The sequence below is a fragment of the Marmota flaviventris genome, chromosome 1, assembly GCF_047511675.1.
Source record: "Marmota flaviventris isolate mMarFla1 chromosome 1, mMarFla1.hap1, whole genome shotgun sequence".
Taxonomy (NCBI): domain Eukaryota; kingdom Metazoa; phylum Chordata; class Mammalia; order Rodentia; family Sciuridae; genus Marmota; species Marmota flaviventris.
Genome location: NC_092498.1, coordinates 217,251,131 through 217,264,541, shown reverse-complemented (window position 1 = coordinate 217,264,541; position 13,411 = coordinate 217,251,131). Strand labels below are relative to the sequence as shown.

The 13,411-nt window shown below is 64.7% G+C and overlaps 1 protein-coding gene across 1 annotated transcript; it reads left to right on the top strand.

The window, feature by feature from the left end:
• Window positions 1-563: 563 nt before the first annotated feature.
• Window positions 564-12,686, top strand: Nrtn (neurturin). The gene is made up of 3 exons (XM_027952372.2): window positions 564-696; window positions 9,186-9,361; window positions 11,984-12,686. Exons 2-3 carry the CDS (start codon window positions 9,193-9,195, stop codon window positions 12,406-12,408), a joined length of 594 nt encoding a protein of 197 aa, XP_027808173.2. The 5' UTR covers window positions 564-696; window positions 9,186-9,192; the 3' UTR covers window positions 12,409-12,686.
• Window positions 12,687-13,411: the final 725 nt, after the last annotated feature.

The following is a 13,411-nucleotide window of genomic DNA, read 5'->3' as shown; positions in this document are numbered from 1 at the left end:
CGCCGAGGGCCGCAAATACTGGCGTCGGGGAACTGTGGCTTTAGGATTCCAGGAGGGGACTCTTGGGAAGGGCGTCTGGAGCCCTGGCTTTCCGGAAGGGGCGCCGTCGGGGCCCCCGGGACCCGGGGAGCTGGCCGTCTAGGTGGTCGCCCTGGGCCCCGCGCTCCTGCCACCTGCGCTCCTCCAGCGCCCCTCGGGCGGGGGCGGGGAGGACGGGGGCGGCTCCGGGCCCGGGAAACCCGAGCCACCGCCCCCGGCCCCGCCTCCGGCCCCGCCCCCGGCCCGGCCGGCCGAGCCGTCCGCGGCGGGAGCGGCGGGAGAGCGCGCCGTGGAGCCGCTCCGAGCGCCCGGGCCCCTCGCGCCGCCGCCCCGGAGCCCCCGCCGCGCGCCCAGGCTGCCCGCGCCGTCCGTGCGGCCCGCGCCCCGCGCCCCTGAGCCCCGGCCGTCCAGGGCACCCGCAGCCCCAGCCCGCGCCGGCCCGGGATGGCCGCAGCGCGCGGCTGAGCGAGCCCGGGGGGCCCCATGGGCCGGCCGGCGCCGCGCACCCCCCGCGGCCGCCTCCTCCGGCCCGGGCCCTCCCGGGCGCCGCGGGCCCAGGCCGCCCTGATGGCGGGCGCGGCGGCAGGGGCAGGGGCTGGGGCCGGCGCGGGCGGCAGGCGCAGCCGCCACTGACGGGTAGTCCGGCGCCCTGAGCAGGTAAGCAAGGTTAGGTGGGGGCCTGCGGGGACCGGCACGAGACGACCACCCCGCCGGTGCACCCCCGGGGCTCAGGGAGACCATCAGCTTCCCTCCTGGGGCCCGGGACAGGCGCGTGTGTGAGGGCGGGTCGGGGGCGACAGGTCTGTGCGTGGAGGGGCGCTGGGCTGGGGAGGGCGATCTCAAGCGCCCCTCCAGGCGGGAGTGGCGGAGATGTCCCTGTCCGACGGGGCGGACGCGCTCTGCCTCCATAGACCCCCGTAGGTGCCTCGGAAGAGGCCAGGAAGCGCCGGCGACGGGAATGCCCTCCCCAGCCTCTAGGAGGGCGAAACCCAGACACCCCTTCCGTCTCGGGGTCTACAGGGGCGGGGCGGGCATCTGGATCCCGAAGACCCCGGGCGGGGGCTGCAGTCGCGGCCCAGCTGCGCACAGAAGTAAACATCTGTCAGCGGCGCGTTCCAGCCGCGTTCCCTGCGCGCCGCCGCCGCCGGCGCCGCCGGGGACACGGTGTCCTCCGGTAAAGGCCGGGCCCTCTCGGCTCCGGGAGACGCCAGTACTGCCACAAGAGGGCGTCCAACCCTTGGGGTGGGGGGTCCCTTAAGGGCAAAGATTGGATTTGCAGGGGCCGGGCAGCGCCTGTCTTCTCTGCTTTTGTAAAAGAAGTCTCTTGCTCAAAATTGCCCCAGGAGGTGGTTTGTGGGTTAGGAGTCGTCAGGTCCAGGGGGATTCAGACAGTGGGCAGAATGGCGTGGACTGGAGAGAAACCATGTCGCTGCTAGCATACATTTGGGTGGCTACCGGGCTCTGCAGTCCCCAGCCCTGAACTGGGGGAGCAAGGGCAGGAGCCCCGGGTGAAGTAGGGTGGACCTCATGCCTGCCCCACAGCTGCCTATCTGCCCTGCCCTCTCCTGCCCCATGTCCTTCTGTATTCCATGGCACTCTTTGTCTCCAAGTGCCCGGGGCTGAGGAAGCCCCGATGGGGCGTGACCAGCCCAGGCGGATGTCAGTGGAGGGCAGATTCCCGGTCTTGCCAGTCTCTCCCCACCCCCAGTCACTTGCCTGGGGGCCCTGTGGCACCCCTCCCCACTCCTTTCATCCTAGGACTTCTGAGGGTCGGGGTTCCCAAGCTCGTGCCACCCCCAGCGAGCTGCAGAGAGCTGGCTGTAGGGGAGCAGGAAAGAAAACAGACATCCCCCTCTTCAATGGGACAGTGTCTGGAATACCACCAGCCCCTTGGATTTCTGGCCTCAGCTTTCAGGGCTTGAGCAGAGGATAGAACTTTCAAGAATCTGGGGCAGAAGAGACCCAAAAGTTGGCAGCCAGGCACAAGAACACATTTGTTTCAACAAATGTTTGACAAACAATGATGGTATCAGAGTCCTGGTATCGGGCCTCTTGTGCCCCGTCCTTGAAGAGAGACAGATTTGGAGACCCAGGGACACAGAGCTTCTGTGTAGTAAGGGGTGAGGGCTCTACCACAAGGTAGGAAGGGCATTGGAGCTGGGGCTGTGAAGGATGAAGAGGAGTTTTCTTAGTGGGAAAAGAAAGGACATTTTGGGTGGCAGGATCTTCACATGCAAAGATCTGGAAGCAGGCGATGGCATGGCCAATTCTGGCATATTCAGGGTTCATGGTTAGTGTGCCAGAGGAGGAAGAGGGTGGGGTACTCAGGACAGAGCTCTGGGGTGAGGGTTGGAATCAGAAGGAGAGAGGAGATCCTAATGCACTCAGCATTGCTGGGCCAGACTGGGCTGAGGGCTGGTCCACGGGGGGTGGGGGGTGTCCAGGTCTCAAGGCCCAGGTGGGGAGGTCAAGGGCAGATGGGTCTGAGCTCCAGGCAGGCCCAGCAGGATGCCACTTGTCCGCATTTCCCAGCTGAGAAAACCAAGGCTGAGCAACTGGGAGGCACTTTCCTTCCTGCTGCTAGTTCCTGAGCTTGGGGCTGCATTGTGCCCAGGCCCCGTGAGGGTGAAGCCAAGCACAGGACGGCCGGGCAGGGAGGGTGCCTGTGGGCGAGGGGCGACAGTACCCCAGGCAGCTGTGCACTTGCAGAGGTGCCCGCTGCAGAGAAGGGAGCCTGAGAGCCATGTGCGGTGACAGGGCCCTTTGGACAGGCTGACCAGGAAGGCCTTTCAGTGAGGTAATAGACAGAGAGTTCTTCTTGTCAGATCCAAATGAAATCAGGCTTCTGGTGAGACCTGGAAGGAATCAGACAGGAGCCAGGTCCAGTGGTGCACACCTATAATCCCAGCAGCTCGGGAGGCTGAGGCAGGAGGATCCTAAATTCAAGGCCAACCTCAGCAATTTAGTGAGGCCCTAAGCAACTCAGTGAAACCCGGTCTCGAAATGAAACTTTGAAGGAGGCCGGGGTGTGGCTCAGGGGTGAAGCGCCCCTGGGTTCAACCCCTGGTACTGCTGGAGAGTCGAAGAAAGCAAAGGCCCGGGGTGCAGCTCAGCAGCAGAGCACCCCTGGGTTAAGTCTCAGCACTGAACGAAACTGGGGTCCAGAGAGAGGGTTCCATCCGGGTCTGAGTGGCACCGGGCCTCAGGGACTTGAGTCCAAATTTGAATTCGGGAGGAGGAGGAATGGCCAAGTACATGGTGCCCGTCTTCCTCAGCGTGAGGGTCTGGGCCCCTGGGGCAGGGCTTCGGTTTCCCTCTTAGGTGGCGGCTTCCTGGGGTGTCCTCTGGCTGCTCCTGGGAGAGCCATGTCTCCGGAGCTGCCCGCTGGGCCCCACGCCAGCTGTTCAGTGTGCCAGGCCTCATTAGGCTGATCCTGTCATCCCACCCCGCCGAGCCCCCTCCTGCCAGCCGGAGACGCCTGTGGGGCCAGCGGGCTTGCCCCGTGTGGTCAAGGTGGTTATTTTATGGGCCAACACAGAGGGCCGGCCAGCAGGTCCAAGAAGCTGGTGGCCTGGCACACAAAGGTGCTCCTGGGCACACCTGTGGTGTGGGGTGCAGGAACAGAAGGCTCCAGGTGCTGGGGCAGGGGGTAGGGAGCCGATCCTGGGCCACAGGGCTCCTGTCACGTCTGACCTCAGCGTCCCATGTTGTCCCCTGGCTCTGCTTGCTGGAGCCACACTGGTTGCCTCAAATGCACATCCCTAGCTCCAGGCCCTGCCTTGCAGTTCCTTCTGCCTGGAACCCTCTCCCCAGAGGTCACCTGGCCAGTTCTTACCACTCCCTAGGCCTCAGCTCCAAACCTCCTGTCTGAGAAGCCGTCCTCGCCACCCCTGGGAGCAGCCGGCCGGTCACTCCATCTGGGCTGCTGTGGTCCGCGGGCGGCCAACGTCTACTGTGCCATAGCTATTCACCTTTGTTCTGTCTGTCTGTCTCCCCCACCAGGTGGCAGCCGGGCCCAGGGTGTCCCTGGCCCCATCCCAGTCCCTGGCATACAGTAGGTGCTGAATAAGTGTTTGCTGGGTTGCTGTGTGTCAGGAGCAGAACCTGTGCTGGCATGTTGGGTCGTTTCTTTGCCGGGACCTGCTGTGTGTCTCTGAGGAAACCTGTCCCTATCCTGGGCTCTGCACGCAGGGCCTGGCCCCCCGTCCCCACTCCTCACCCCTGCTCCCGAGCTAGGCTCCCAGCAGAGTGGACTCACTGGAGGCGAACCCTGGCAGACTCCTATTTGCTCTGTGACCACGAGCCGTCCCCTGACTGCGGAGCCGCTCTCTGTGGGAAACGGTTTGGAGCATCTCGTGCAGGCTGTGAGGGGATCGGGCAGCAGAGAGCACTCCACACAGCACCTGGCCCCAGCCACCAGAGGCCGAGTCGCTGTTGAGGTCACAGCTGTGAGGCCACACGGCCCGAGGCTCAGAGTGTGAGGAGGGGGTGGACAGCCAGGGCTCTGAGGGGTGCGTAGGATTCGCCTAACCCCCGCGCCCGCCCAGCTGAGCCCTGTGCTGCTTCGCCCAGAGCAAGGCCACTCGCTTCCTGGACGTGGGTTTTCCACCTGCCACGTGGGGATGAAATGGCACACCTGCTGTCGTTGCTGCCCTAAACACTGGGGACAGCACCGGTGTAGCTTTATGTCCTGCCATGATTATCACAAAGCGGCTGTCACTGGCCTCCCCGTAGGCCAGTGTCCCTGTTTCCATCCCTCGGCGTCCCTGTGGCATGGACAGACCCAGAGCCTCCGAGGACGACCAGGGGCCTTGATGCTCAGGGCAGCAGGGAGCCCACCATGGCTCTAGCAGTGGAGCAGCACCGTACTCTATTTGGGAGAGGCGAGGGGGAGAGGCCGGTCGGGAGGTGGGTGGGGGCCGAGTCCACCCACCCAACACAAGCCGCCACCCCCGCCTGCGGATGCTGCATTCGAACCAGCTGGGCTCTCCAGATGTTCCTGGTTTGCCCCCAGATGTGCATCACTGCCCCGTCTCGTCCTCCCGCGGGGTGGGGCTGGGCCCTGGCCCCCGAGGGAGGGGGCACATTTTTGTGGGCTGTGGAATTTGTTTCTTGTATGAAAGCCATGGCGTCCTCCTTGAGAGAGGCCCCAACCGCTGGCCAGTCCTGCCCCTCAGTTTCCCATCAGCAGGACCCCAGGGAACCCCCCAGGCCACTGGGCGAAGGGGCGGCCGGACTACCCTAGGTGTCAGCCAGCGCCCCCCCCAGTGCCAGCGCTGACCAGGAAACAGGCATCGGGAGGCAAGGTGAGGCACGTGGGCCCGAGGCCCCTGCCCCGGGCTGCCACCACCAAGCCTGCAGGACCTCACTGAAGGGGCCCTTCAAGTGAGAGACCACCGTCCCCGTGGGGACAGCACCTTGCCCCCCGGCCCAGCCGCGCCTTCCTCCTGCGCCAGCCCACTTGACCCCCGCCTGACCGGCCCTGGCAGCAGCATCCCCAGAAGCCCCCAGCCAGGTCCTCCCTGGAGCACTCTCTGGCTCTTACTGAGGAAGAGTCACTGAGGGGACAGGGGCATGGGCAGAGGAAGAGGGCACTGCTGTGACTCCAGGCCCGCCCTTCCAGCCTCCACAGGCCGAACTCTCAAAGCCTGCCCCTCACCGGGAGAGGACCCGCCCCCCCGGGAGGACCCTCCTGAAATCCTCGCCAGCGTGGATGGGGCTGGGGCTGGGGACACAGGAGGCCTGTGGCTGGGAGCGGCCAGGTGCCGTGGAGGGGCTACAGGACTTTGAAGGATGAGCAGGAGCTTGCCAGACGCGGACAGCCCCTTGCCAACCCACCCCTCCCTCCTTCCTGTCTCCCTGGGGGCAGCCATGGGGGCAGACAGAGGCTGGACCCCAGGACTGGCTGTGCCTGGCGGATGTCCCCTGGGGAGCATGGCAAGAGGGTGGGGAGGAACACAGCCTGCACAGAGGACATTGCCCGCTCCTCGCGGCTGGGCCTGCCCTGCTGCCTCCCCTCCGGGCCTCTTTCTCCCCTGCCCCGGCACGGAGGGTTCCAGGGCCTCCAGCCAGAAGTGGTGGCCTTGCCGCAGTTTGGGCCCTCAGGGTCCCAATGGAGGATGCACCCCTCCTCGGTCAGCAAGAGCTCTCGGGCTGTGCGCGTCCCCCCAGGACAGGAGAGACTGCTGGACAGGCCCATGCCCGCGGCGCAGCTCCGGGCCCCGGTACTCAGGCCCAGCAGCCGCTCCCGTGGCCCTGGGCAGCCCAGCTGTGCACTCCTGCGTGTGAGCATGCAGCCGGGATGCAGAGCTGGGATGCGCCCGGCAGCCCCAGCCCAGGCCAGGGCACGATGGTGGCAGACACCCCTTGGTGCAGGAGCGAGCCGGGGCTGTGGCTGGGGCACGCGCAGGCGTGAGCACAACGTTGTGTGCGGTGCTGCCCAGGAGCGCACTGAGCTGGGGACCACTCAGCCTGCACGCTGTGGGGTTTGGGTATGGGAGGGAAGCACACCTGTGTGTGGGTGTGGCAGACCTGGAGTGTGAGAGAGGGGCGCGGGTGCCACTGTGGGGAGCGTCTGGGCGAGGAACTGTGTGCAGGGCGTGATGAGCTCCCGTGTGTGCGTGAAGTGCTCTTGTGGGGAGTCATGTGGCACGTGCAGGAGCAGAGGGCTGGGCGTGTGTGACACAGGCTCACGGGTGCACACCTGGTCCCCTCCCGCTGCCCGCTGCCACACCTGCCGCACCCCCTCCGGTCGGGCCTGTGCCAGAGACAAACCAGTTGGGTGACCCCCAGACAGAAGGGCCCATTGTTAAGGTGCTTATCGGCTGCGCCTGTGGGGCCCCTCCACAGCGGCCCTGCTTCCCTGCCTCCACCGGAGCTTGGATGGGGGTCTGCAGCTCCAAGGCCACCAGAGGCCCCTGTGGCCAGCTGGGTTCAGTCTCTCAGTCCACTCTTAAGCCCTTTGCACACACAGCCCCGAGCCTGGGTGTTGACACCTCGTGGGAAACTGAGGCGCGCCACTCCCAGACGTGGCCGTGGGGCGAGCAGGGGCTGGCGGCTGGGAGGGCTCAGTCCCCGAGGCTTCCCTGCCTGTCTCCCTTCCTGGTGGTCAGGCCACCAGCTTTCAGATCCTAGCTGTGACCTTGGGCGAGTCGCATGGCCTCTGGGCTCAGTTTCCCATCTGTAAAACGGGGACAAGGGTGTCACCTGCTTCTTAGGGCTCTTGTCAGATAAAACGATTTAATTTGTGGGACGGGTGTAGAAGGGGTGATGCCCAAAGCAGTTGCTCGCCAGGGGCGAGCAGGGGTCTGGGCGGGCAAGGCCACGCTGCCCTCCTCGCTCCCTTCCCTCTGTCACCTGGCTTTCCTTTCTGTCCTCAGCATGCTGGCTGGCCCTGGCCACTGTGTTTCTCTGCACGTTGTGTCTTGGTCCCACAGAGTCTTCAGGGCCTGGGCACCACAGGTGCCCGCTTTGCCTTAGGTGAGTGGGTGGACACCCGTGTGGATGGAACCTGCAGGCAAGGCCAACAGGAGACAGACAGCAGAGCTTCGGGGGCGGCAGTGGCCTTCCGCCAGGGGCTGGTGCTGGACTAGAGTGGCGGACAGAACCCTGGACCCTGGACCAGGATCCAAGCCACCCTAGGCCCAGCTCCCATTTGTTGATGTGTCAGGAGCGCCCTCCAGGGTGACTCTTATCAGACCCCCAGACTGGTCCAGGACTTGTTTACACACCCGGGTACCAGAGAGCTCACTCCCACCAAGACCACCAGCCAGAGTCTGCGCAGGGCTGGGGTGTGGGCAGTGGTAGAGGGCCTGCCTGGCAAACCCGACACAGTGGGTTCCGTCCCCAGCACCAAGAGAAGAAGGAGAAAAGCAATACCACTGACAGCGGCAAGTCCCCATTTGTGCCTCAGTTTTCCCAGCTGCAAAATGGGAGACCCATGGGGGCTTGGCATCAGGCCTGGTATACAATTGGAGCTTAATGAAAGTCCCCTCTCGCGTACTGTTTGGTGGTGCAGCCATGTGCATCCATGCGCTGGTGGGATGCCAGGAGGACGAGGAGCCATTCCAGGGCCGGGCTCATGCAAATCACATGCAAATGAACGCAAATCGCGAGCAGCTAAATGCCTGCGCGCTGGGGCGGCCTGCGAGGCTCGCGGTGCGCGCGTGGGGGCGCCCGGGGACCCGAGCCCCGCCGAGCGGCCGGGAGCTGACCCGGCGTCCGGGCTCGTGTAAATGTTTACACCGGGCCGGCCGCCAGGCTCCGCGCCGCGACACCAGGCTGCCGGGCGGGAATGTAAACGCGGCAGGGCCGCCCTGGGTCCGGGAGCGCCCAGCCGGGGTGGGGGTGCGCGGGACGCTGAGCACTCGCTGCACGCAGGAGCCACAGCTCCAGCAACCAGTGCCCTCGTGGAGGCAGCTCAGGGAACTGTGGGGACCCAGCAGGCATCCCTGCGGTGGCTGCGGATGTCAGGGGAGGCTTCCTGGGGGAGGCGCAGTCCACCCTGCCCGAGGGGAAGGAGAGCAGGGAGAGTTCCCGAGCGGAGCCTGGAGGCCGGGACGTGCTGCTGGGCAGCTTTGGTCCTTGGCTGCCCGGTCTGCGCCTCAGTTCAATCTGCCTGGAGGGAAAACAAGCTCAGGAAGGAGCAGGGAGTCTCGCCCGAGGACATAAATATGTGGGGGAATGGCCTCAACCTGGGTTCCTGCCTGCACTCTGTCATAAGCTCCAGCTGCCCTCCCCACCTTTGTCCCACAGTGCCACCTTCAGGAATGCTCTCACCCTCCTCCTTTCATGGCTGCAGTCAAGATACCAAGCTCTGTGCAGCCTCAGGGCCTTTGCACTGGCCGTTTGCCCCACCACGCACCATTCTCAGCCCCCAGGCCAGCTCCTGCTGTTAGCTCCTGGTGTCACCTACCATCAGCTACTCAGGAAAACACTCTGGGACTGGAGTTCGTTGCACCTGGCACGAAGCCCACCTGGCCTCAGGCAGCCTTCTGCACAGCCTAGTGCACTGGCTCTTTCATAAGCCATGGCGAAGTTACGTTCAGCATGAAGTGTTCAAAGTCAGGGGCCCCACTGTTCAGGGTGCCTGGCCCACTGCCCCGTCTGCTGCTCAGGGCAGGCGGCTGACCATCCCGTGCCCACAGGCCAAGGATGCAGCGCTGGAAGGCGGCGGCCCTGGCCTCGGTGTTCTGCAGCTCCGTGCTATCCATCTGGATGTGTCGGGAAGGCCTGCTGCTCAGCCACCACCTGGGACCCGCGCTGGCCCCGCTGCGCCGCCTGCCTCGCACCCTGGACGCCCGGATCGCCCGCCTGGCCCAGTGTAAGCCCCGACCCTTTGGCTCGGATCCCCCATGTGGGGTGGCCATCCGGTGGCACTGCAGGCAGTGGAGCTGGAGGGGGTCACGGAGTTTTGTGTTTCAAGATGGAGGTGAAGGAGGTACAAGTGCCCACCCCGGGCCTGGGCCTGGCCGGTGGGGAAAGATGGCTGCTGGGAACCGGGGTCCTTGGACTTAGCTGTCACAAGGAATTAGGCTCTGGCCCTGAGGGACTGTGGGGGCCAGATGGAGATTAGACCTAGGCATTCGGCCCAGGCGGCCCCCACAGCGCAGCAGGGGATCGGGAGAGGGAGGCTGGATCCAAAGCCCCAGTGACCTGCCTGGTGAGAAGCCACAGAAACACCAGGGGCAGGAGGCCTGCGCAGGGTGGGACAGCGGAGGGGCACCGTGGAGGCATGGAGCCCAACGTGGCAAGGGCCTGGCCCAGCTCCTCCAACTGTCCCTGGTGCCTTGAGCTACGAGGACTGTGTGAGGGCCCTCCCCCGTGTACAGCGCACATGCCCACGCGTGCGCCTGCGTGGGTGGCTGGGCTGTAGGACGAGTGCATGATGCCTTGGAGAGCTGGGGAGGGCAAGTCTGCGCCCGCCCTTGTCAACCCACACAATCCTCCTTTCTTGTCCTCACAATGGACAAGGGCAGCCCCCGGCATGAGCTCCACTCCACCCCTCTGAGCTGAGAAGTCTTCTAGGACACTGGGTCCCTGAGACCTGGGCGGGGCCCCCCAAAGCCAGGGCTGCAGACCTGGGGCAAAGCACGCCTGGTGGAATTTCAGCCCCAGGGAGGGTCCCAGTTCCATGGGCAGGTGCCTGCCTGCCCTGCATCCGGTCCCAGGGAGAGGCGTTGATCCCCCAAAGCCGCAGCGCTCTAGGCCCTGAGCTGATGCACAGATGGTGGGGTTTCAAGCTCGGGGAGGTGGATGGGGCATCTCCTCTCTGTGCAAGTGGCCAGCCCTCCTGGAGGGAGGCAGGGACAAACACTAAAAGATTGTTTGTCAATTATTTATTAGTGATTCAGGTTCAACTGTGCATCAGTATTTTATCTGTGAACCCCATGAATAACTGCCCATAGACATACTTCTGGGGTGGAGACAATTCTGGTGGGGTTCTAAGCTCCGGTTGGGCTCGCTCCTAGCCCCACTGAAAGCCTTATGCACCCTGTCCCCACCCTGCGATTAAACAGGTGGGACTGTGCAGCTCAGGGGTCCCTCTGTTCCCACCTTTCAGTCCCTGCCAGGACAGGGACAATGCAAGATTCTTTGAGTAGACAGGGAAACCAGGGCCACCGCCTGCCTGCCTGGAGCTTCAGTAGCGAGTGTCTGAGCCCAGGTTCGTCTGGTTTCCGAGGTCCTGGCTGGGAACAGATACCCCAGGGCGGCGGCAGCCAGCCCCTCCTCCTAGACCCTCCTGGAAAGCTCATTCTTTTGCCAGCCAGGTGCAGCAGCCTTGGGGCAGGACTAAAGTCGGAATTCCCTTCCAACCTTCATTGTGACTGCCACCTGCTCTGGGGTAGGGAGGCCCCTGCCTGCAGTCTCACCTCCCCCGCCCCTGCCATCCGTCCCAGCATCTACACCGCTCTCCTGGGGATGCAGGGTGTTGGGGCAGGGCCAGTCACTTGGGTAATAAATTTAGGCTTCAGGGTCCTGGGAATTTGTGACTCAGGCACCTCCTGGAGACTGTGGGAGAAGAGGGCTGGGATTGGGCCAAATTTGGGCTGGGCAACTGATGGAAGCAGGGAGAATGTCCTTTGCCTCCCCCCCCCCCACCACCTGCTAAGTGGATGACCTTGGGCACAGCTCTACCTCTCTGATGCTCATTTCCTCCCCTGTAACAAGAGGGTGGAGCTGACGGTAACTGCTGCCACCCCACAGGACAGGGTACCCAGGCAGTAGGCGCAGTACCTGCTGCTCCCCTGTGTTCTGAGAAGTCCAAATACTGTGGTTTCTTAGGCAGGGACACTGAGACCTGCTGCACAGCGCAGCAGCACGGGGAGGCAGACAGCCCAGGCTCAGAGGGGAAGAGGCTCTGGGTGGGGCCCAGAGACAGTTTTACCTACTCAGCGCAGCTAAGGAGTGAGGATAGGGGATTGGGAAGCAGCCCCTCAACACTGGCTGGAGAGGGTGTGCCAGTGCCCTTGGGCAGCCCAGCACAGGGGTGGAGAACAGCTGGGGGCCCCATGGGGACATGGGTCACAAACAGCCCCAGGGAATTCTTTTCTGCAAAGTGGAAAAAGACACCCGCAGCAGTGCAGCATGGATGGGGGTCAGATCGAATTAGGCGAGCAGATGGATCAAAGGGAGATGGGCAGTAATGGGAGGGGACAGGGAGCCCCAGACAGCTCAACTCAACGGGAGGTGGGGGAGAAGGTGGCCCTGGACACCCAGAAAGGGTGAGGCTGGTTCTGAGCAGCCCGTCACAGAGGCAGGGGTCCAGAGAGGGGTGCTGGGTCTGAGTGTGCACCTGCCCCAGTGCAGCCCAGAGATGGCGCGCGGGCAGCAGCAAGGGCGGGAGAATCGGGATGTGGGAGTGGGGGGAAGGGTCCTCTGTGCGGGGAACAGCGGGAGAAGGGGCGCCCACCCGCTGATCTCTCTGTCCTCTTTCCCCTCACAGACCGTGCGCTGCTGCAGGGAGCCCCGGACGCTGTGGAGCTGCGCGAGCTGACGCCCTGGGCCGGCCGGGCCCCGGGTCCACGCCGTCGGGCAGGGCCCCGGCGGCGACGCGCGCGTGCGCGATCGGGAACGCGGCCGTGCGGGCTGCGCGAGCTCGAGGTGCGCGTGAGCGAGCTGGGCCTGGGCTACGCGTCGGACGAGACGGTGCTGTTCCGCTACTGCGCAGGCGTGTGCGAGGCGGCTGCGCGCGTCTACGACCTGGGACTGCGGCGCCTGCGCCAGCAAAGGCGCGTGCGGAGGGAGCGGGTGCGCGCCCAGCCCTGCTGCCGCCCGACGGCCTACGAGGACGAGGTGTCTTTCCTGGACGTGCAGAGCCGCTACCACACGGTGCGCGAGCTGTCGGCGCGCGAGTGCGCCTGCGTGTGACCCTACCTCATCTTGCCGGCGAATGGGCGCCCAGGCCCTCCCTCCCCGACGGCACCCAGCGGCCCGCAGGGAAACAGACTGCACGCGCTCGGAGGATGGGAAGATGCCGTCGAGCCCACAGACTCTCGCGATAACTGAGTTGAGATAAAGTGTGGGAAATGGTGCCTGGCTCTTCACTAAGAAGGGATGAGGTTGTGTGGGGAGGGGCACCGTCTCCATCCAGAGAAGGGGAGCAAGTAGGGGTTCCACCTGCAGGGCGGAGGGAGGCTCCCGTTTGCTTTGGGGGAAAAAAGTTGATATAAAGAAGGGAGCGAAAAAGAAAGTAGGGTGAGTGGTGTGAGGTCACAGGGACCGCTTTTCCCGTCTCCCTGCGGGTCCCTTTGCCCCCCTCCGCCTGTCTCCCCCTCCACGCCTGTGCCCCCCCGCCTGTCCCCCCCTCTGCCTGTCCCCACCTCCACCTCCCCGCAGTGTATGCTTTTGAGGTGACAGAGGGGGCTTTGGGGTTGATAGAGGGAGGTGGAGCCACCGTGTGGGTGAAGAGAGTGAAGTCTAGGTGTGTACCCCGACCTCCATCGCCTAGAGGGCCTTCTCGGGTCTGGTCCGCCTCCACCAGCACGAACTCAAGCCACTATCTCCTTCCACCAGCTAAAAATATCCACATGCCGCTTACCTCCCGGAGGGGACAGGTCCAGGGCGACGCCAGCCCCATCCAGACCTAAGCCGGCGCCTGCTGGGGCAGAGCTGTGTCCCCAGGGACCTGGGTCCTGGGCCCATAAAAGCCTTGGACTGGCCTCGAAGGGGGATTTACGACGAGCCCCGGCGGAGGATGGAAAAAGCTCTGCGTGGTGTTTGGATTTGCCGCGGTGTCACCTTGATGCTTGGCAGGCCCAGACAGCGCGCGGGGGGGGGGGGGGGGGGGGGGCTGTGTTCCCAGAGTCTGTGGGTCCCACCGTATGGTGGTGGGGAGGGCGCTGGGACCCAGGCTGCGGGGGTGGGGCTAACC

Coding starts and splice junctions, on each gene's coding strand:
- Nrtn (XM_027952372.2), top strand. CDS start 9,193: ATGCAGCGCTGGAAGGCGGCGGCCCTGGCCTCGGTGTTCTGCAGCTCC. Junction 9,362..11,983: donor GATCGCCCGCCTGGCCCAGT/GTAAGCCCCGAC, acceptor TTCCCCTCACAG/ACCGTGCGCTGCTGCAGGGA.